This window comes from Falco punctatus (assembly GCF_963210335.1).
Source record: "Falco punctatus genome assembly, chromosome: 11".
NCBI lineage: Eukaryota > Metazoa > Chordata > Aves > Falconiformes > Falconidae > Falco > Falco punctatus.
Window position 1 is genome coordinate 20,516,600 of NC_137591.1, and position 21,411 is coordinate 20,538,010.

At 39.6% G+C, this 21,411-nt stretch overlaps 1 protein-coding gene across 6 annotated transcripts in view; it reads left to right on the forward strand.

Annotated features, from left to right (window-relative positions):
* Window positions 1-10,238: 10,238 nt before the first annotated feature.
* PTBP2 (polypyrimidine tract binding protein 2) overlaps window positions 10,239-21,411 on the forward strand; it is a 53,528-nt gene continuing 42,355 nt past the window's right edge. The window contains exons 1-2 of one of the 6 annotated variants that reach the window (XM_080407496.1): window positions 10,239-11,009; window positions 12,662-12,692. In XM_080407496.1, coding sequence (XP_080263622.1) covers window positions 10,795-11,009; window positions 12,662-12,692 — 246 coding nt within the window. In that variant the 5' untranslated portion in view covers window positions 10,239-10,794. The remainder of the gene's footprint in view (window positions 11,010-12,661; window positions 12,693-21,411) is intronic. The other 5 variants (XM_080407492.1, XM_080407493.1, XM_080407494.1 and 2 more) reach the window with 5 other exon arrangements.

A 21,411-nucleotide genomic window follows, 5' to 3' on the forward strand; every position in this document is an offset into this window, starting at 1 on the left:
AGTCTGGGATGATCTCAGCAACATTTTGAAATATAAATACAACTAAGAATGAAAATCAGTGCAGGGCAAATTGTGTCTGAGCTAAAATAATAATAGTGTCTAGAGGTATGTAAACAGAGTCTCTACAGCTTTTAGGACCATGTTTGTGCAGAGGCATATTTTGCTCAGCAGTGCATGTCTTTAATCGGTGGGAGCTGCATTGCCTCAGGTAGGGTTGGAGCTGTGAGATATCTTGTGCCTCTGAATAGCCTGTTCATCCTGAGGAGCACTTGTATGTGTCAGTGGCCTTGATCCCTTCTCACTCACCCCAGCCAGTTCCTGTGCCTCGAGGCCAAGGCTTAACTCTGCCTGCCCTCGACTACCCTGACACTCCAATCCCTTTCAAAACCTGCACCAGGATAGCAGCAATAGAGTATTTTGATTACTTATCACAGGATGATGACTTCTACTTCACACACTGTGTGCCTATAATGGTTGTAAATTATCAGTTTTGCCCTTGTAAAATCATATTTTACATCTGCGAAGTCACCATGTTAGACAGCAAGCACAATATTGGACTGATATCTGAACTAAAAAAAAAGTAAAGAACTGTAGAGATGTAAATTTGGCATAAAGACTATTGCTATGGTCCAAGCCTTGAAGGGTCAACATACACTAGATCGCATCTCATACCGCTGACTGTATTTGTTTAAAAGTTGCTGCTGTTCATGGGGGGAGCTGAGAGGATATCTGCTGTTTATTCTCAAAATGCAGGTATCTTTGTGGGGTTCTGATACTGCAAAAGGTTAATGAGACATTATGTCACACATGGCCAGAAATTCTCTGAAGTTTGCAAGCAGACGGTTAGTAATGCAGTGTGACAGGCTGTTCTTGTTCTCCAGCTACGTCAGCATTCCTAAAGGACAGCAGACTACACAGAAGATTACTCTCAAAATCATAAAGTATGTTAGTTTTGGGGATGGCAAACTGAAGTTTTTTTAAAGAAATAATATCCATTCTGGAAACATAATGAATTTAAGAACAGGATTATTTATGACTTCCAACTCTAATCTGTTACTTTTCTATTCAGCACCCATTTTCAGATTTCCAGAGTGAGTTGATGTGCCTTTTAACACAGAACGTTTCTGAAACTGTTTATGCTACATAAGAAAGAAAACAGTATCTGCTTTGTATGGTCAATAGAGCAAATTACAATTTTCAAATGGAAGTTATCATTTAATCTAGAGAGGAATATTTGTGACCTCAGAAACATTTGATTTTTTCTATTATTTCCAAATGACAAAGACAAGAAGAGTTAGATTTGACAAGGAAAATTACTGAAGTACCCCTGTTCTGTTGTCTCTATTTCACTGCAAGTGAGATTTTTGTTTGCTGTAGCAGGTCAGCTTTAAATTACAGCTAACATAGCATGAAATTCTCGTGGAGCATGAGGAACAGAAAAAACCCTCAAAACATTAGCTCATGGATTGCTTTCTGGTGCTTTTTTAGCTTTGTAGCCTAAGGCACAGCAGAAGTCACTAGTTCTACTTGTGATAGTGAAGCCTCATTTTAAGATTACTCAGACATTCATGCTCATGACACCACTTCTCCATGCTCACCGGATCAGCCATGCAAGACCAGAGCTGCAGGGGTATGCATTTCTCTGAAAATCTTGTTTGGAGGGTGGGAGTAAATTTACCAGTCCGAGCTTGAGCAAGAGTTTGGGAAGGGGCGAGCAAGAGCCTGGGAAGGGGCTTTGGTATTTTGTCATGAATTCATGTAAAGCACTGGGTACAGCGCTGGGAGACTTTTAGATGTAGAAAATCTTGACAACAGCTGCAGTTAAGGACCCAGGCTCTGGAGGCTGCATGTTGGCTGTGAGTGGAAGAACACTGCTGGTGCCCGCAGCATGGGCTGCTCTGCGCTTTCAGTGCCCATGAAGACAGGGCACCGCATCTACACTTCATGGGTGGTGGAGAAAGCCTGCAGCCTAGTTCAGGAGTTCTGGTGTTCTGAGCGGCAGTGATACAGAAAGGTTTTTAGGTGCAGCTATTTTGGGCAAATTGTCTTCACATGGTCTCACAAGGTATTTGTAGCTTTTACTTTAATTCTCTAAGCAGTGCCAGCTGTGTGGAATGTATTTCTTCGGTGACTGAAAAAACTGTAATACCAACTGAACACTGTAGTTGGTCCTGGCAATCAGGATTTTTTTTCTGATATTACCTAAAACTATTCCTGTCTGCCTTCTAGCATACCCGCAACTTCCACTTTTTGTGGCTGTCTCTTTTTCTAAAACTCAAACCCATATTCCAATTATAAGCTATTATTAAAGAACTCTGTTGTACAGGGTATATGCCATTTGGATCGAATTTGCCTCCTATGCATACGCATTGAAACTCACACTACTGCATGCTACAGGAATCACAGTTCTGTGAAATTGATATGCTAAAAAGTATTTCAGCTGAGTAGATCTGAAAAAATAATTTTATTTAGAATATTTAATACAGAACGATGTTTAAGTGATCCCAGTTAAACTGCTGCTAGACAGATAGGTGGGACGAGTAGGTACAGTGAAGCAACTAAAAACCAGAATGCCAAAATGTATCACCTCAGCTGCATTTTCCTAAGGGTGTTTATGATTCCTAAATCCTGAAGTGAGGAGCATGTGGGGATAGCATGAGAAAATAATAAGAAAGAGTGGAGGAGACGCTATGTTGTTTGATATCCACCCGATTTTTGAGTGTAGGAACTGCGTGAAGGTGGTTGGCACCACTGTAGGTTCACACAGACAGGTGCAGAAGCTGACTAGAAGGCTGCTTCTATGAGCCTCATAGGTAAGAGAGAAAGTGGCTACTCAGATGGGCATATATGTATTTTGTCTTCTAATTTCTGATTTTCTCAATTAAAAAGAGACTATGTCTCTCCAGGCTGCTTTAAACTCCAATGCCTTGTCCCAAAAATCATTTTGGATTGCCCTTGGATTTGGGTCAGCTGCACTCCAATAGCTAGTCTACTGCCACAGCAGTCAGCCTCTTTAAATGATACTATAGATCCATCTCCTTGCATTGCTCAAAGCAATGCCTCAACAGTGGTCATCTTTAAGGCCATGATGTTCCAGCATTGCCCAATGAATAAATTGTCTTTTCATTGTTTTCTTTCTAACCTCTGTACAGGCTATTTACTTTGTTGTCGCATCCATGCTTTTACGTCGCTTCCCTGTAAAGCTTTTAACCAGAAATGACTCCATGGACTGTGTTAGTTGGAAAAATTTGGAAATGGATTCCCATCCTGGAAAAAACAGTCCAGACTCCAAAACCCATACTATTCTGAACTGGAAAATATAGTGCAAACCTGCCATTTTCTGTGAAAAGTCTTAGTGTAAAAAAAATATGTATTACTCCATGGGAATATAATTAACAGAAATATTTCCAACAAGCTGCACTCCATGGACTTTCTTACTTATACTTTTAAAAATGAAGAAGCTGTTTTCAAGTCAGCAGTGTCTATGAAACTGCCTGTCCAGCGATGAAAGATTACTTTTTATTGTTAAAAATATTGTAATAATGTAGTTTAATAACTTTGTGATTATGATAAAAGGTTTTAAAAAGATCTTTATTCCTTCTTGTAAGAGAAGTAGGGGTTGATCACCTCTATAGTTAACCATGTCATTTCTGCCTTTACAAACATACTATACTCTGCCAAGGAAATACTGCCTTCAATTTTAAGATTGGTTTATTGCTTTCAAAGTTTTCATATCGATTAAGAGATTTGATTTTCAAAGATTCTCACTCCAGACAAATGCCCCTTTCCCTCACAGAAAGAGCTGTCTACTTTGAAGATTTTTCCTTTTTTAAAAAAACAGTCACTTTTCTGGGGTGTCCTCTTTGAACACATTTTTCTATAACACTTAAAAGGTTTCCATGTTGAATATCTTCTGTCACCATGGACAGCATCTACCTGAAAATGTTTTTCCCTGTGATATTCTTTTTGATAATCTATACAATCTTGTAGGACTCCCTAAAATAATCCCTATTTAAAAAGCCCAGGAACATAATGCTGTTCCTACATAAGGTGCAAAAGGGTTTGGAAGAACTTCTGCGGGATGGGATGCTATGAGAGCACAGTTTTGGAAAAACTGTAAAAAAATAATTCCATTTTCTAACATCAAAGAGTAAAGTGGAAAGGTGAGATCATCTGTCACTTACATGACCTTTTAAAAATTACTGTGAGACACTTTTTACTCCTTTTAAATTATTTGAGTTCAGAGTTCAAGTTCTGGTATTCCTGAAATCAATAGCAGAAGTCCCATTTCAGTCCAGCTGTGCAAAGAACATTCTTTGAAATTGCTGTGAGTTTTCTTTCTTTGAGAATGTATTGCTTTAATTTACTATGTTATTGGGGATTTTGGAGCCTTTTCCTTGCTGGTGTTGAGTTTTTAAAAAATGTATGTTTTTTTCCATTTCTTTTTTGTCACCTTTTTAGTAATCATAATTATCATGTCTGTAAGAGTAAGCAACCTCAGACCTTGTACAAGACCGGGCTCACTGTGAGTGTTGCATAAAGTCTTCTGTCTGATGTTGGTCTGTGAGTTGGACAGAGGGTGAGTCAAACTACATCTAAGCAGCCCCTTAAGCTTACATGTAAGCCTAGTTGTGGGATATTTACTCAAGCTGTGGCTTAAACCTCTGGCCTGAGCTCACTCCTGTCTGCAGGGTGCAGAGCTGGAAGGGCTCTCAGATTGCAAATAAGCAGCTGAAGGCAGGAGGGTTGCCGTCTTGGGGCTCTCCTCTGATAAAAATGGCTGAGTCCATCTGGATAGCTTCAGTGAAAGTCAAACCAGACGACTTTAAATCACCTGCAGCAATGGATTTGCTTGGTTTTGCACTGGGACAGAAGAAAAATCTCCTCCACTGCCAAAGCAGGCAAATTGGGTGAGTAGGTTAATCATCACCACCTCTCACCTACCTGTGAGACATTATGCTGGACCAGGTGCTGATTTGCACAAAGCAACAGCTTGCCAGAGGGTCAGTGGGCTACATGCTTGAGCTCAGTTAAGTTAGCCATAGCCTTATATAAGAGTACTATTAGCTGAAATTCAGGCATCTACACTTCAGCTCAAAAATAAAAATCATCTTGAAGTCCCTAAATTTATACTTTGTCAAATCCTCAAATGGAGAATCTTTGTTACCAGCAATACTGATTGGAAAAAGCTATTGTAATAATGAGAGAGTCTCTAAGAATTAAAGCCAGTCTTTTCTCATTGTGGGTCTTTATGTAACCCAGACATAAAAATAAACATTAAATAATGATTTTAAAAGTATTATGCTTGGTGACTTTTTAATGGGTTGTATGACTGTCTGGTAGGTGGGACAGCTGTGCTCTCTGCAAGGTAAAGATCTAGGCTGGTAAAAGCACACATCATTAAGAGAGCAGCCCTCATCCGTACTGGTCAGCCTTATTACAGTCAGGTGAAAACTAGGTTCTCACAACTAGTTAAATCACTTCACTAACATACTCGGAGAGCAATCACAGCTTTAGTGTTGGAATACTTCACCTGTGCCTTGCACAGTGCCAGGCCAGCACTTAGACACCCGTTTGTGGCAACAGAAGAATCTATACACTTTTTTTAGATCAAGAAGCAGAGAACTTCCTGCCCTTTGTCTTATAGCCTCAACAGACATCTTTGCATTGAGAAAAAAAATTATTCATTTCACTTCTTTTCCATGACAGAATACAGCACTCTCTTCCCAGAGCTGCAGCCCTGGCTGTACACGACCCACAACATGATCTTCACTCTACTACCAACCAGCTGAGGCAAAAAACAAGAAAACTCTATAGTATGAAAGATGTTTGCAATCACCACTGCCATATAATGTTTGTAATAAAAAGTAAAACTGATCTCCAGCCCTGAAGAAAGTAAATGTACGTGTATTTAATCATAGTGGTAGAAAAAGGTGAATTTGCTCTAGAAAATAAATTTTCAAGTGACTACAGTACAAGCAAGAGAGGGAAAGTGGGCAGGCAAATAATAATCTAGTTGTCGAGAATGGACCTTTGGACCCATACAAATGTTTACTGAAGTACAGTATGAGATATGTCACGTGTTTTGGTGTTTGAGATGGTAGAGAGCAGCAACACTCCCAGCCTGCCCAAGATAAGCAGCCTTTCCAGCAAGGATGCTAGAAATAAAATCCCGGAGAGCAGCCTGTGGGATTCAGACCAGCAAGACAAGTTCTGACCTGAACTTGAGAGACATTTATTTTGAGCATTGTGTTTGTAAGAGCTACTCGATAGCTTCAAAACATAGTTCAATAAAACAAAGAAAATCGACATAGACTGCTGGGAAGAAATGTTGATTAAGGATATTGTTTACAGGAGCACAAAAAGATGAATAGTTACTAATAAACATTGGGACTTAGCTCAAAGGCATCTGGGGAATTTATGAAGTTGATAAGAACTGGCTTAAGATAGAATAATGTGGTTTAATACAACAAGGACTGGTAAACTGAATGATCAACCTTTTCCATAATATCCAGAGGATCTGTGGTACTAAGCAACACTATTCAATGACACTACTGTTAATATTATGAGGAAACTAAAGAGACAGGGCTGTTTAGTTTGGTGATAGGGACAAATGAAGAGTCGTTACTGTGTAAGTGCATCTAATAGCAAAAAGTATCCTATTCCTTGAAGCAGTCACTAAGTTTGAGTTTTAGCATGGTCTGATAGAAACAACACGATATAATTTCAAAAAAAGAATGCGTTGACATTCTCTGCCCAAAGCTCTTGAGAGAAATTAAGCTGACAGAGGATTAAGTTCTTTGATATTTTAATAACTTATTATTAGTTATTAATACTAATTTAAAATATATTAAATGAAGGGCAAGAAAAAATGGTCTATTTTTTACAGTGGAGGTAGCTCACTGGTGGTGTACCACAGAGACCTGCGCTGCTCAGCATGTTCTTAAATGATCTGGAAAAAAAGAGTGATTATTGAAGCGACCAAGTTTGCTGATGATGCTGAATTATTCATGGTAATAAAAACAAAAGCTGACCATGAAGAATTGGGGAAAGCTCTCATGATACTGTGTGACTGAATGATAAAATGGCAAGTTAAATTCTGTGCTGAAAAATGGAAGTAATATGCAAGGGAGAAAACAAGCGAAACTATATAAGCAAAATCCTGGAATCTAAATGAATGACTTGCACACAGCAAAGTGCTTGAGTGGTGGGGGGTTCTGTGAAAACATCAGCTTGCAGCTTAGCAGCATTCGAACATGCAAATGAGATTGGTATTATCAGGAAAAAAATAATACAGGACCAGAAATAAACTAGAAAGCATTTATTATGCACCTATATAAAGCTATTTGATTTGTAACTTGGATAATGAGAACCATTCTAGTCTTCTAGCATAGGATTAGGAACAGTGTAGAAAAAGGCAAAACAAATTATTGAAAATATGGAATTACTTCTAATAGAGGAGACATTAAATTTACTAGGACTCATTAAATATAACTGTAGATAATATGAGGAAGGTATATGCATTCATGAAAGGCATGGTTAGGTAAAGGGAAAATTGTCCATCTATTTTTTTTAAGAAAAGAACTGATGGACATTGAAGGCAATTATCAGGCAGTGAGCTTGAAATGAAAAAAATATTTTTCACACAATGATTTCTTAAATTCTGTAACTTGTCGCCCTAGAATGCAGCTGATGTCAAAAAGTGCTCAGGCAAATTCTTGGACAAGATATTCTCTGAGAGTGTGGATGCTATTTTTTTCCCCAGCAACTCCAGGGACTCAATTTGGGACAACGTACTGCAGAAAATATCTCTGTGTGCTTCCTAATTCCTACAATCTTTCACTAACCATACACCACTAACTACTCATACTGCTGCTGAACTACACAGACTATTATTTATTAGCTGTTTTTGAAATAAAAAGGAAACAACCAATCAAAATGAAACATCTAAATGTATCAATGATCAAAGGAAAATATTTTGGAAAACAAAACATTATTGCAGCAATAAGATTACTAGCATTTGTAAAGTACAGAACTTTTGCACAGCTAACAATACTATGATACTTAAATGCTAGTTAGAATAAAATGGATATAAGCCCTTATGTTTTGTAATACAACAACTGAATGCGGAGGGTTTTGCTAGAGGTGTTTTACTGAATGGTTCAGTTACTGGACGTTTTAGCCTCTTTCTGCAATACCTGATGCAGGACTTCAGTAGAAATTTGACAGGTCCTAAGGACAAGGCAAGGTTTTTTTCTGAACTTCTAAAATATGAGAAAGGCAAAGCAAAGACATACTCTAGCAACAGAGAAAATAGATGACCAAATCACTGTTTGTGCTATCACAACGTCCAAAATATGGTAGACATTTTACAAGACATCCAAAAGCATACTAAAAATAATCCTATAGTATAAAAGGCAAAGCTACATGAAGAGGAAAGTGGAATACCATACTGAACAAACAAATGAGCAATAGGATGCTATGGCATTTTATTAGTAACCCGCTGATTGCTGGTATTTTTTCCCTTCTAAAATAAATGCTGTAGGTAAAATCCCGATTCATGCGTTATCACTTTTATTGATGGTTTTAGGGGGACCAGAGTTTTGCTCTGTAAAGTCACCCCCATTATTCCAACAAGATTTGCAAGCTCTGTTCCAGTGTCTTTTCTGCTATAAACACTCAACACACGCTCCTCAGTCTCCCTTATATGGAATAGCATCTAACTCAGAGGACAGACCGAATGAGTATTAGCTCACTTAATCAGATGGATTCTGGTAGGTGTCATGAAAGAAGGAGGAAACAGGAATATTATAAAAAAGAAACAGAGGATGAAGATGGCATTACTATAAAGGCAAAGGAGGTAAGCAAGGCAGGCAGTGAGACAGAGAAGTCAGACGGAAAGACAAATTTTCTACCAATTGCTAAGAAGTAGGAAGATCACTACTTCTACCAATACAAAACCAGACAAAAAGTAGTTAAGATTTATAAGGGGGGGGGGGACAAAAGACAAAAATATCCCCAATACAATGTGGCAACAAACAGGAATGAAGGTAGTGGCAAATGAGAAATCAACTATAACCTCAACTTCCAATGGTGCAAAGCCTACTAAATATGCCAGAATCCACAGGAATAGTGTGTGTGTGTGTGTGTGTGTATATTTATATATGGTGCAAATATATCAAAATGCACAGGATTTATAGTGATGGTTATGAGCAATTCCAGATCTCTGAAGTCCTTGGTGATACTTTGAAGTATATACTTCTTTAACATATGTGAACAGTAAAGAATGCTACAACTAGATAATTGAAAAAAAACCCAACAACATAACAATGGTAAAAGCAAAAAAAGTAAAGAACAGCATTTGGCATGATGAACTTTCTATACAATCTAAGCAAGTGAAATGCTTAAGAAGGATTTTGTAAGAATGAGAATAATAAATCATTTAGTCTAGTGGTCAGTGAAGGGTGCCAAAGACAGCTGCTGAAAGAGAAGGTTGTTGCAGATACCCAAATGATATTGGCATTTAGGAAGGGCAATATTAGTTATTTTCCACCTAGTAAATTGATTACTGCAGAGAACCAGAGTGACTTTTCCAGGACAGAACAACAAAAATGTCACAGAGAATGAGAGTTTGCATTAACTCTTAACTGTTAGGTTAGTTACTGGGCTGCTCATGGGGTCAGTTAAGAGGGGAGGGAGACAAAGGTAGTAAAGCATAATGAAAATTTTCTGGTTATGGAGTTTTTTGGCTCTTAAATTTTCTATCAGGCGTCATCACAATAGTTTCAGTGACAGACTCCAGGGGATTTGTGCTAACCTGAGAAAATTAAAAGTGCAATCAAGTAATGGGCTACCTCGTTTTGACATATTCTTGAAACCAGTATTGCCAGATCAAAAGACAGAAAATACAGATGTTTCAAATACCTTTTAATATCCTTCTGGGTTTGGGATCTTTTAGCAATATTTGGACCACATTTTCAAATTTTCCTCCATAGATGTAAGATTTTTTGCCTGACTTTCTGTTTTGAGGTAATCCAGGTTTGCCCCATAGACAGCACTTTCTAGAAACTGTTAAGATTTGTGATGAAATGCGAAGACCTGGCAAAAGATAATGGGAGAAAAAGTGTATTTCCTGATGGCCATGCAGAGCAAACGGTTTGTATCCCGAAGTGGTAGTTTACAGAGAACCACGGCTACACCAATTTACATGAAGAAGTGTTAGTAGTCAGCTATGTAGTCAACAGGTTGTTTCCTTGTAAACGTGTAGCCGAAGGCACCGGACGATGAGGACGGGGCTCCCTGTCACAGCTGGGCCCCCCGAGGGGACAGGGTGCCGTGCGGGTGCTCGGGCCTGGCGCGGCCTCACTGAACGTCCCCCCCGGCGGGAAGGGACAGGCTCCCAGCGCTGGGAAGTGCTGGAACTAAGTGCGGAAAGTCTCTCCCTGCAACGACTGCGGCCCAGCGGGTCAGTCGAGGCCCTGGGTGGGGCGGCAGAGGCTTCCGATGGTCTGAGGAGCCCCCGGAGCGGGCCTACCGCCGCCGTACCCAGCGGCCTCGGCCGCTCTCCCCGGGCAGCGCCAGCAGCCCAGCCCCCCTGAGGCGAGCTCTCTCCCTCGCCCCCCAAAGCGCAGCAGCAGCAGCGCGCTGGGGCAGGCGGGGCGGGAGCCCCCTCCCGGCACGCGGCGGATCCCGGGGAGGGGGTGGCGCGCGAGGAGCCCGCGCTCGCGCCCCGCTTCCCGCCCCAGGCGGGGCAGGCTCGCGCCGCCTCACGCGCCGGCTCGGCCCGGGCGGCTGATGGCACAAACTTCAGCGGCGCCGAGGGCGCATGCCCGCGCGGCTGGCGCATGCTCGGTGGCGGCGGGGGACGCGGAGCGGAGTCCGGCGCTCGGCAACGTTCGGCGGTTTTCGTGCAGGCCGGGCCGCCATTTTCTCATCGCCTCCCCGTACGCGTTGCCTGCGCGGCTGTCTATCCCGTTTGTCCGCGCTTTGTCCTGCTCGGCGATGGACGGGTGAGTAACGACCGGGTGGAGGGGGCGAAGGCATTGCCGCGTTGTGCCGCCGGCCGGCGGTGGGACCTGTCCCGGTGCCGGGGGCTCGCTCCCCGCCGCGGCTGGCTGTCGGCGGGCGGGCGTCTCCGAGGGTGTGGGGAGCGGCCGCTGCCCCGGCGGCGGTGGGGAAGGGGGACTTCAGCCGCGGGACAGCTGAAGCCTGAGGCCCGCTGCGGGGTGGAGGGGGAGAGGGGGCTCAGGCTGTCCGTAACGAGGGCCCCTCGGTAGGGTCTTCCGTTTAAATTGTCGAGGGCTTTGGGCTGCCCCCTGCCTCCTTAATGTAGTGCCCGAGGCGCCGGTTCTCGCTGTAAAGAGGGAGCGCGATCTACCCTTGTCCGTCCCCTCCAGATCCTCTTGCTCTCTCCTTCCCCGCCTTTGCCCCATCCCCCCCCCCCAGACCCGTCCTAGCCGTGGGGCGAGGAGGGGCGCTCTGTAGGGCTCGGGCTTGTTTTGGAGCTGGCTGGAGGGGAGGAGCAATACCAGCAGGAGCCAGATGTCGAGCTCTTTTGTTTTCAGAAACTGCCTAATAAGCCCTCTGACTCCCCCCCCCCCCAGGTAGAAAGATGCCATTGTGTATGCTAGAGAGTGGCAGTGAAGGCCAAAGAAGGGAAGGTTTTGAAGGAGTCGGCCACAGGGGACGGCGAGGGCCCTCGGTCCTGGCCCGGAGCTGGGTGGGCAGCCACTATCCACAAGGCCTTCCTTTTGTTGGGTCTGAAAAACGAGGGTGGTGGTTGTAGCCTTGGTCAGTGTAAATACAACATCTTTCAGCTTCCAGATTTCCTGTGAAGTTTTTACCTCTGCTTCAAGCAGAGCAGCAATCTCTTCGGAATGCTTTAAGCGTATAACCTTTCAGCTGTGAGAGTTTTAAAGGGTTTTTATGGTCAGTTGTGATTATAACGTTAGAAGTTACAAACCTTGTTTGAGAAGTCTTGTCATTAATGAGTATTACGTTGTGGAATGCTTTCACATACTCACATTTTGCTTTCATTTTTTTTTTTTTGTGTGGACTTAGGCTTCTTTCGGGATTGTGTTACACATGGCGTCATGATATCACATTCTCTAAGAAAAAGATGTACCTTGACATACCTGTTGCAGACTTTTGTATAGGTGTACCTGATTAAATTTTATATGGGTGTACCAGCCAATGTGTTCTTTTTTTCAAGCTAATTTCAAAAATGAGTTCATTGCTTTCTGCTCCAAGAAGGTCTGTAGGGTAGGCTCTGCAGCTGAACTAGCTGTCTAGTTACTAGGAGGTTGTGAGAAAAGTTCTGTACTTACTTCAGATTGTTTTTTATTTTCACCCTATGATGTCATGTAGTCCAAAACCCCCAGTTTCCTAAATACATTTCCTGGCAGTGCTGCTTTAGAGTAATGTTTGCTTGAAACTTCAGACTCTTTGGGGGAAGCCTATAAACTGGGGGAGCTCAGTGGCTTTTGTAGGTTTCTTTTGTACTCCTCTGTGCCCTGCCGTGTTCTTTGAATGTATTTTCTTGATTGGGGAAGTTGTTAGCTATTTCGATTCCTCATTATTTTGGCATTGCAATACATGGAAAAGTTGGTTTTATGAGGATAAATTGGTTGACTTTTGCTCTTGTTTTTTTCTTCTTTTGCAGCGTTGTCACTGATGTTGCTGTTGGTGTGAAGGTAGGATGTACACTTAGCAAATAAGGGGGCACGTTGTTGATATAAGATGAACTACTTTGAGCATCAGTAATAGCAGGTTGTAAGATTTTTAACTAGTCATTGTCAGCTGATATTTAGTCAGCAGTATATGCTTTATTAACCAAAATCTCTAGAGGTAAATTGCAGGCTCTACAGAAAAGACACTTCTAGGCACTGAACTGTAAACAGTGGTTCTAGATTAATGTAGTGGTGCCAACTTCTTACTTTAAAGCTTAATTTTGCATATTTTTTCAAAATAACACCTTTCTTCTTGTTGCATGTTGACTGTAAAACACATTTTCTTCTTCCTTCCGTGCCCCCCACCCCTCTTTTTTTCAAAACAGTTACCTCTGAAGCTAAAAAAGAAGTGACTGTAATAGGGTGCAAAAATTATGGGAGGTAGAATTTATGTAGGCAGAGAAGAGGGTGTTTGCTTTGCTTTACTTTTTATTTCTCAAGTTCAGTTACAAATTTATCATGTTTGTTATAACAAGGAAAGAGCTTCCATAGAGTTGTTAATTTACTATTTATTTCACTTTTGTAGTCAAATCTATTGCAGGAATTAGATCAGTACTTCATAGAAGCAGACTGAGAAATAATGAGAATGCAAAGATATATGGGACAAAAGAACTTCAGGTTATGTTAATGAATGTTTCAGAGTTTCGTATACCTGATAAAATTTATATATGAATGCATGCAAGCAATTCTTTTTTAGTGGTAGAAATGTGGAAGTTTTCTAGTGCACACAGTTAAGTCTTCACGTTTGTCTAGGGACTGTGTAGCTACCTTTTCACCTGAAGCTGATCTATGCTAACTGCCTCGTAAGCCAGGTTTTGTCTAGTAAAGCTCTTTGGCTCAGATTGGTCCTGCTGGATTTGGACTAGTTCTTACATAATACGACTAGCCTACAGATAAAGCAGCTATTCTGTCAGGTGTACCTGTATTGTGTTTCTGAGAAAGCTGACTTCTAGAAGGAACTGTTAGACATCAGTTATATAGATTCTGGACCCATCTGGCTCCACATGTTTGTGCAGTATTGGAGACAAGCTAAAATCACTCAGAATCAAGAGGAACGTGTAGTTATTAAAGTACTTCTGTGGGAGCTGATCCCAATCAGAAATATGAACTGGCATGATTGTTTCTCTGTTGCCTGGAAGGACAAAATATTAATTGATTAAAACTTTAGGAATGTATTTAATAGTTTGGAAGAATTTACCTAAGGAAGTTCAAGTCTTTCAGAAGTAAACTGGCTGATGTGAGTAACTTTGAGGCAAAACAATTTATAAGTCACCCTCAATCATGTCTGGTGACGAAGCAATTCCAGGTATACCATGTATTGCTTGAACCTTAAATTCTGGCGTTCTCACTTCAGGAGAAGTAAATAGATTCAGTATCCCTTTCATTCTTAACTATGAGTGACTTAAAATCTTATGAGAATTTGAGCATTCATGAAAAATGATGTAAGCGTGTCATGCAATTTTGGAACTGTATTTTCAGAGACTAGCCAGGTGATGAAATAAAGACACTTCAGATGATATAACTACTTCTTTCTGTTCATTGTAGAACTTATGTTATGAATGCAAGAAAGAAGGTAAGACAGGTGTATCGGAGGTAGCGATTAAAATAAATACAAGGAAAGGCACAGAAGTGTCAAAAAGGTGTGCTCTTTGCCTTGTGAAACTGGACTTAATCTCTGTTTTTTAAACGGAAACAATTTGTGCATGGAAGTAATGGGAATAAATAAAAAGCATGATAGTTTTCTGAAGAAAGCTGTTAAATATGGGAGTAAACTGCATTGTATATTGGAGCTTTTGTAATTATCTCAAGAGTACTAATAAGAATGGAAAATTTATTTGCTCGCCAATTGAGATACACAGTTTGGGTAGCAGTCTAATGCTGGCTTCTATCATGTTTTGTGGAAGGCTACATGAAACATTTGACCTTTATGTTCTCTGGTGACTGTTCATTGCTCTTGATGACCTCATGTTTTAAAGTTGAGGAATGCTTTACCTATAGGTGATATAGAAAGAACTGGGAACATTCATCTGGCCTTTCCATGGCTGCAGTCTTTTCTTTGGAGTTCTTTGGGAATGTGTAGTGAGGAAGTTTTGAGTCCAAGGAGTTGCATCAGCAGTTTTAATGCTCTTCTGACACTACCTGTATTGTGACTGAATAACTGTTGGAGGTGGGCAGGGATTTACTTGTGTGAAATCAACTTATCCAGGGTATTTGTTTGACTGATGCTTTCTTGAGATTTTGCACCTACTGTATATATGCTGATCAGTTATATAGCATATTTGTGATATATTCAACGATACTTGGAGAAGGTGATTAGGATATATGACTGGGTTCCTGACATTTGACCCTTCTGTTTCTAAAATGTGCTTTTATTTTATCATCATCAGTCATGTCAATACAAACTTGAAAATTAACGTTAATTATTGTCTGGCTGTTTTCTCTCTTGAACAGAAAAGTGAACATGTTAATTGTATTTTTAAACCCATTGGTAAAAGAGTAATGGTAGATGTTAACTGCTGTTGTCTGGGAATTGTCTTTGAATCAAAAAAGGGCTTTTAAGCTATGGGGACTGCATGTGGGCAAGGCAAGTTTAAAGTAAAAGGAATACTTGCTTATAATGTTTTATTAACAGTTTTATAGTCTCAGAGTTACCTGGTAATGAGGCTGCTAAATTTGAAGCTATTACCTTTCATTTGTGCTGTACACTTTGATTTGATTTAAAACATTATTGTTCTTTCAAACTGTTGAATGTTCAGTCTTGATTTTATTTACTTGTCGAGCCACCAGATAGTACCAAAAGCAGAGAAAAACACAAAACTGAAAATGAAGGCAGAAGAAATGACAAATACTATCTGAAAACTTGGTTTATGTAGAGTAAATGTGGGGATTTGTGCAACTCAAAATACGGAGTAGGAGCACGCTTCCCAGCTCAAATCTGTCAGAAGAGCAGTGTGCTTTAATTTCTAAAAGCATTAGAATATGTCAAAACCTAGTCATCTTGTAAATACATATGAAATAATTCATACTTGATTTGGTCTGTAATGTCTTGTTTTGCTTACCTAGAATTCATGAAGGCAAGGAAATGTCACTCTGCACATAGTTCACCCCTTATGTTACAATTTACAAAATAATACAAAAAGAATGAGCTTTAGCTTTTTGTTTGGTGTTACTTTTAGAATTCCTGTTGTATACAAGAAGTTTATATAAAGTATTTTTGAATAGAACAGAGCTAAGGATTACAGGAATGATACCATATTACATACTTCGATTTTCTAAATTTTCTGTTTCTTAAATAAATTGTATAAATTTTAGATTTATAATTTATTCATGCAAAGTTCCAAAAATAACCGTATTATATAGATTATTTGCTTTTTTGTTTTAAAAAGGCACATCTCAGTTGGTCTGGATTTATTACATGAGGTCCTTAGTCACTAATGATGAAGTGGCCTAGTTATTGGCTTCTAGAGAGTTCTCTTTGCTCACTAGCTATATAGGTTTGAGTATCAGAAGCAAGTAACTGTAGTTTGAATCGCTGTCTTGTGTTCTCTTTGCAGTTACGCTGCTTTAATCTATGTAAGTAAACTGATCTGGCATTTGGAGTGATAGAGCCTCTTTAAACTGTTGAAGTGAATGTATGAAGTATATAATGTATCTTTTCTCTGTTAAAGGAATCTTTATAGGGGTATAAAATTGATGTAAAGAATATACATTCACACAGGTGCAGGGAATAACTTAAGAGAACTGTTGGATCATACTGAAGATGATAGTTCTCTTTTACTGTATGTTAGTGCGTGCCACTTCAGTCTGATGTATCATCTTTCTCCTGGATGGCATGCATAGCTGTGCAGTAAATGAGGCCTGAACAATTAAGTGACTCGTGTTGTGTACGTGCATTGCACATTTCAGAATGGCTGAGGTGTACTTCTGCCTGATGGGAGAAGAGAAGCAGTCATTCCTTCATGAATAGAGTATTTGGTAAATAGCATTTGTGATGTTGTTGACACTGCTTTGGGCTACACTGGCCAAAACTGAGCTTCAGCTGCCAAGTGTGGAAACCACCAATTACCCTCTGGGAAGGAAAACTCATATAATCCTGTAACCATAGTTCTGTAATGTTTAAAGATGTGGGAATGGCCTTTTCCCCCGAAGGTCAGGGCATCGGCCTTTGCAGTATGCTTAAGAAAAGAGGGAATTTCTTGGTGTGTATTTAGTTATGTTAGGGTTGGATAGAAGATGCTAAGAAGCACTGTCCTGGTACTTTGTAATAGTTTTCCAAACAGTAATGTGTCACAAAGTACCCCTTCTTCCTGGTTGCTGAGATTTAACATGAGGGAATATAATAGAATGGGGGAAGGGCAGTAGCTAAAACCAGAAGAGATGTGAGCTGTTGGAGAAAAGGAAGAGCACAAAATAGCAGTGTCTGTAAGTACTCTTGAAGCACTGTATGCTCTTTTTTTTATTTTTGTAACTCCAGTTCTGATGGATAATCTTATCTTACAAAATTATAGAACACTGACCTTTTTTGCTACTAATAACTGACAGTTTCCTTGTGGTGGAATCAAGTATTCTAGATATATTGTGACTTTTTATTTGAACTCTACACTGTGTAATGAAAATATGTGTAGAAAAGTCAGTCAGAAATTCTAGAAAGTTGTCAGAAGATAAGTTTAAAACTAACTTAAGAAATGAGAAGATGTATTTAAATAAAAAATTTTCCTTTCAGTTTCTTCTTTTTCTGAAATATATTTTGCCTTCACTGTCATCATTCTAGATACCTAAATAAAAGGGAAGGAGTGTTGGCATTTGTATGAGTAAGTTTTTTATGCCATGTGATGGTGTGTTTCATTGTATTTAAAATATTAGAATGATATTTTTGAGCTATATTTTCATGGCTAATATAACTACCAGCAGATTGCTAGTAGATTAGACAGACTGCTAAGGACAGCGATATGAGAAAAATGGGTTGTTTGTGAATTGGAGGAACTGTTTCAGTTCTGCGTTGGCCATGATAATGTTTTTAAGTCAACTTTGTGTTCAGTAATACTCATTTGTAGCAACAGTAGACAGCAAAAAATGTGCAGAACATTCTAGCAGTGAAGTAGGAATGAAGTGTGACCATGTTCAGAAGTCTAGAACTGGCATCTGGATTTCTTTTCAGGAGAGAGGTATGGAGAACGCCCTTGGTGATAAAAAATAACTTATTACAATGACAGACATCTGCTCCCTTTTTAATAGTAACTTCTGTAAATTGACCCTGTTTGAAATTACTTCCATATTTATTCCTGGAACAATCTACTCCAGTTCTTTTTTTCCTTTTGTAACTTTGTTTTTTTTTCTCCTTGATGCTCATTCTGCCACTAATGTATGTGGAAAAATAAGGAGAGCTGAAAATGAAGGGAAAGGAAAAACACCCACAATCAGTTTGAGCTCTCTAGCAAGTATGCATCAATGTAAGGAAGACTTACCTATTTGATATGTTTTGATGTCTGTCACTAATTGGAAATCACCTATTTTTCATTTGTAACACCTATAGTTGCATCTTAATTGAGGGGATTATAGGAAGAGAAGTGAGATCAGTTGCACCACCTGAAAAACAGGAGCCAGCAGTACCAGCATGAAAACGCCCTTCCTGTTTCTTGGAGCTTTGGGCCATGTTTTCATGAACAAATTGAGCTGTGTTCCAGATTTCTCTGTCACTGTAATACTTGTGCAACAAGTGTTTGGGTAGCCACTTCACAAACCTCTCTTGGGAACTTTAACCAGGATAAAGCTAAGCTGACACAACAGTGAGTTGCATCTTTTTAGTCAGATTTGTGCCGAAGCATGTGGTTGCATAAATGCTTGTAGCAGTATAGATTTGGGGAGGACAGAATAGGAAGAAGTTAGGACTGTTGCTTTTGGTGATGGTTGGCTCAAATGAGGCTGTAGTTTCACAAGCTGTTGATGGGACTGTGATGTTTGATTTGGGGGTTTGGGTTTTTTTTATAGCTGCAAGTACCATGCTGCCATTTTTAGCTTTTCATAACATCAATTTTCCTATGGATATGCAACATGAGTATTGAGCTATAGACAGAATAGCACTAGCACTTTTAACTTCTTATTGCAAAATAGCAGAGAATCAAGTAGAAAATACCTTCCTTGTGGCTCTTATTTTGAGATTTAGAAACTGCCACTGAAGGGCCAAATTTTTAGATCCAGGTGCTGTGGTTCCCTAACCAGAAAGCTAAGAACACATCCAAATAGTAGCTCTAGCCAGTTGTTCTCACCTGTTCTAATTTACTGCTGGTTAGGTGCAGCTGCTTAAGAGTAACAGTTTCTTTCCTGGTAAGAGTGGAACAGTAAGTTTGAAATGCTGGAATAAAACACTTAGTTAGCGTGCTTCCTCTTGGATGTTTGAAGTATCAGCTGGTATTGGCCTGGACTCTTGCCTGCAGTCTCAGTCTGAAGGTTTCCAAATGAGGCTGGGTGGCATAGTTTAAGTGGAGTTTTGATTCTTTACTCATCTCTGGTTTAATAATCCATCTTGATCTTCAGGTGCTTTGAGAAATTTGGCTGTTTTCTGCATTGTACTTTGAGAACCTGGAGGCTTTTCAGAGGAATTGAAACTTGTCTCCTTTCAGTTTTAAAGACTTTTCAGGTTCCCTTGATTATGCTCTCAATTTCTACGAAATCTGTGGTTTTTTTTTTTTTGTTAAAAATTAGGTACGTGGCATATACTATGCATATAGTTGCAAGAAAAAAGAATAAAAGCTTAATTTTCTCTTGGATCCTTTCTTACTGAAAAAATAAGAGTATAAAAATGGTGAAATCAGTTGTTATGATATATAAACAATATACGTTTGGTTGAGGACAGCATGAAAAGAAATTGAAGTGGGGAGAAGAAAGAGAATACTGAGAATAAATATGGAAAGGTGATCATATTGTATCCAGTTAACTTCATACTGAATTGAAAGCAAGTGGTATTGTGAGTTATTAAACGCCCACTGAGTTCATGGCCTTATTTGGTAAGATTTCATGCCGATAGTTAGTGTAGTCTTTAAAAAAAATAATCAAGTAGATGTACTGCTTGTTATCTAAGGTTATGATGAAGTGATAACAAGCATATAGTTTAAATTGTATGCATTATAAAATACCTGTGAACCCTTGTGGAATTTCTTTTGGATCGTATATCTGGATTTGGCTTGTCCTGTCCTGAATGAGTCTTCTGTGATCTTACGTGAGAGGTGTAGCTAGCTGTTCATTAGGCAATTTGGATTATGTTTTGACAGTATTGTGTGGAGTCAAAGAACATAATGCAGATCAGGTGTTTCTTCTTGACATATAGAGTATTTGAGCCTGTAATTTATGCAGTGTTTTCATTAAAAATGCATATTGTTAAAAATGAAGCATTCATGAAATTCTGATCCGTTGCATGTAAACTGAACACAGTTTATAATGCTGTGTTTGGGCATTTAAGGTGTGGTGTTCTGTTGTTTCCAGCATCCAGTCCCCAAAGTTAATTCAGACATTGAATATTGAACCAGTGTGCTTACAAATTTGTATCTTTTAGAAGGAAATGTTTAATGTCTGGCTTGGAATTCTCATATGCTTTTATTCCTCTCCCATACAGCCAGGTTTCTGACTTTTTCCTTTAAATTGTTCCCAGATGTTGTTAGAAATGAAGTGTTCTACGATGCTGTTAGATTTCTTTAAAGCATGAGATCTGTCTCCTGGTTTGTCATACCCCTTGGGAATGTCATGCCTGTAGGCTGAGAATAGCTCCACTGCACACTTACCACAAAGTTCTTTCTTTCATCTGGGGTGGAGGAGGGGAGAGAAGGAAGTGGGGGTGGGGTGGGGCAAGAGCATCCTGTACCTGGGAGAGCTCCATAACATCACAGAATTTGAATACCGCAAATGAGGTGATTTATCGGAAAATGTGTTTTTTTCATACATTTCTGTGTGCTCTATATCTCTTCTAGTGGGAATTTAAGAAATTATTTAGGTGATTCTGTTGACTTTTCAACAAAGTGCAGTTTTGTCACTTGATAGCCTTCTGTAATACACTCAGTTTGTTACGTTAGGTTCAGCTGTAACTTCTGGTCAGTCTTCATAGCCCCGCATTACTGCAAAAAGAGCCGATGATGTTTCTCTTTCATAAACAGTGGTCAAAAAGTACTCTGATGCTTAAAAGGCTAAACCTCGTTGGTAACTCTCAGGCCAAAGTTGTTACTCTTTGGGTGGTTTTGTTTGTTGTTTTTTTTTACCACAGATATAATAAAATCTGGAGGGGTGTTTGAAATATTTAAACCCGTCTGGAATGTGAGGGAAATAGTTGGCAAAGACTTTTAAATAGCATATTTTTGATTAGCCTGGAAGCATAGTGTGACTGTAATGACTTCTGAAATTACATAGTTACTTAATATAACCTGTGATAGCATGAAGCTTTGTAGTAGTCTGTTACGGGGGAAAAAATCAGAAATCCTGCTACATGAGGGCTTCTGAGTTAGCTATGACTGTTAAAGCAAGGAGCTAGGAGATTAATTTGCTAAGGTAGCGGCTTCCTCTTTGTGTAATTGATTTTGTAAGTTGCAGAAGAGAGTATATGCAATAACTGTATTCACTTAGAAAAAGTAACTGTAATAGAGTGGTACCTTCAATTTATAGTGTATATAATAATAAAACTATATAAAATAATTTTTGT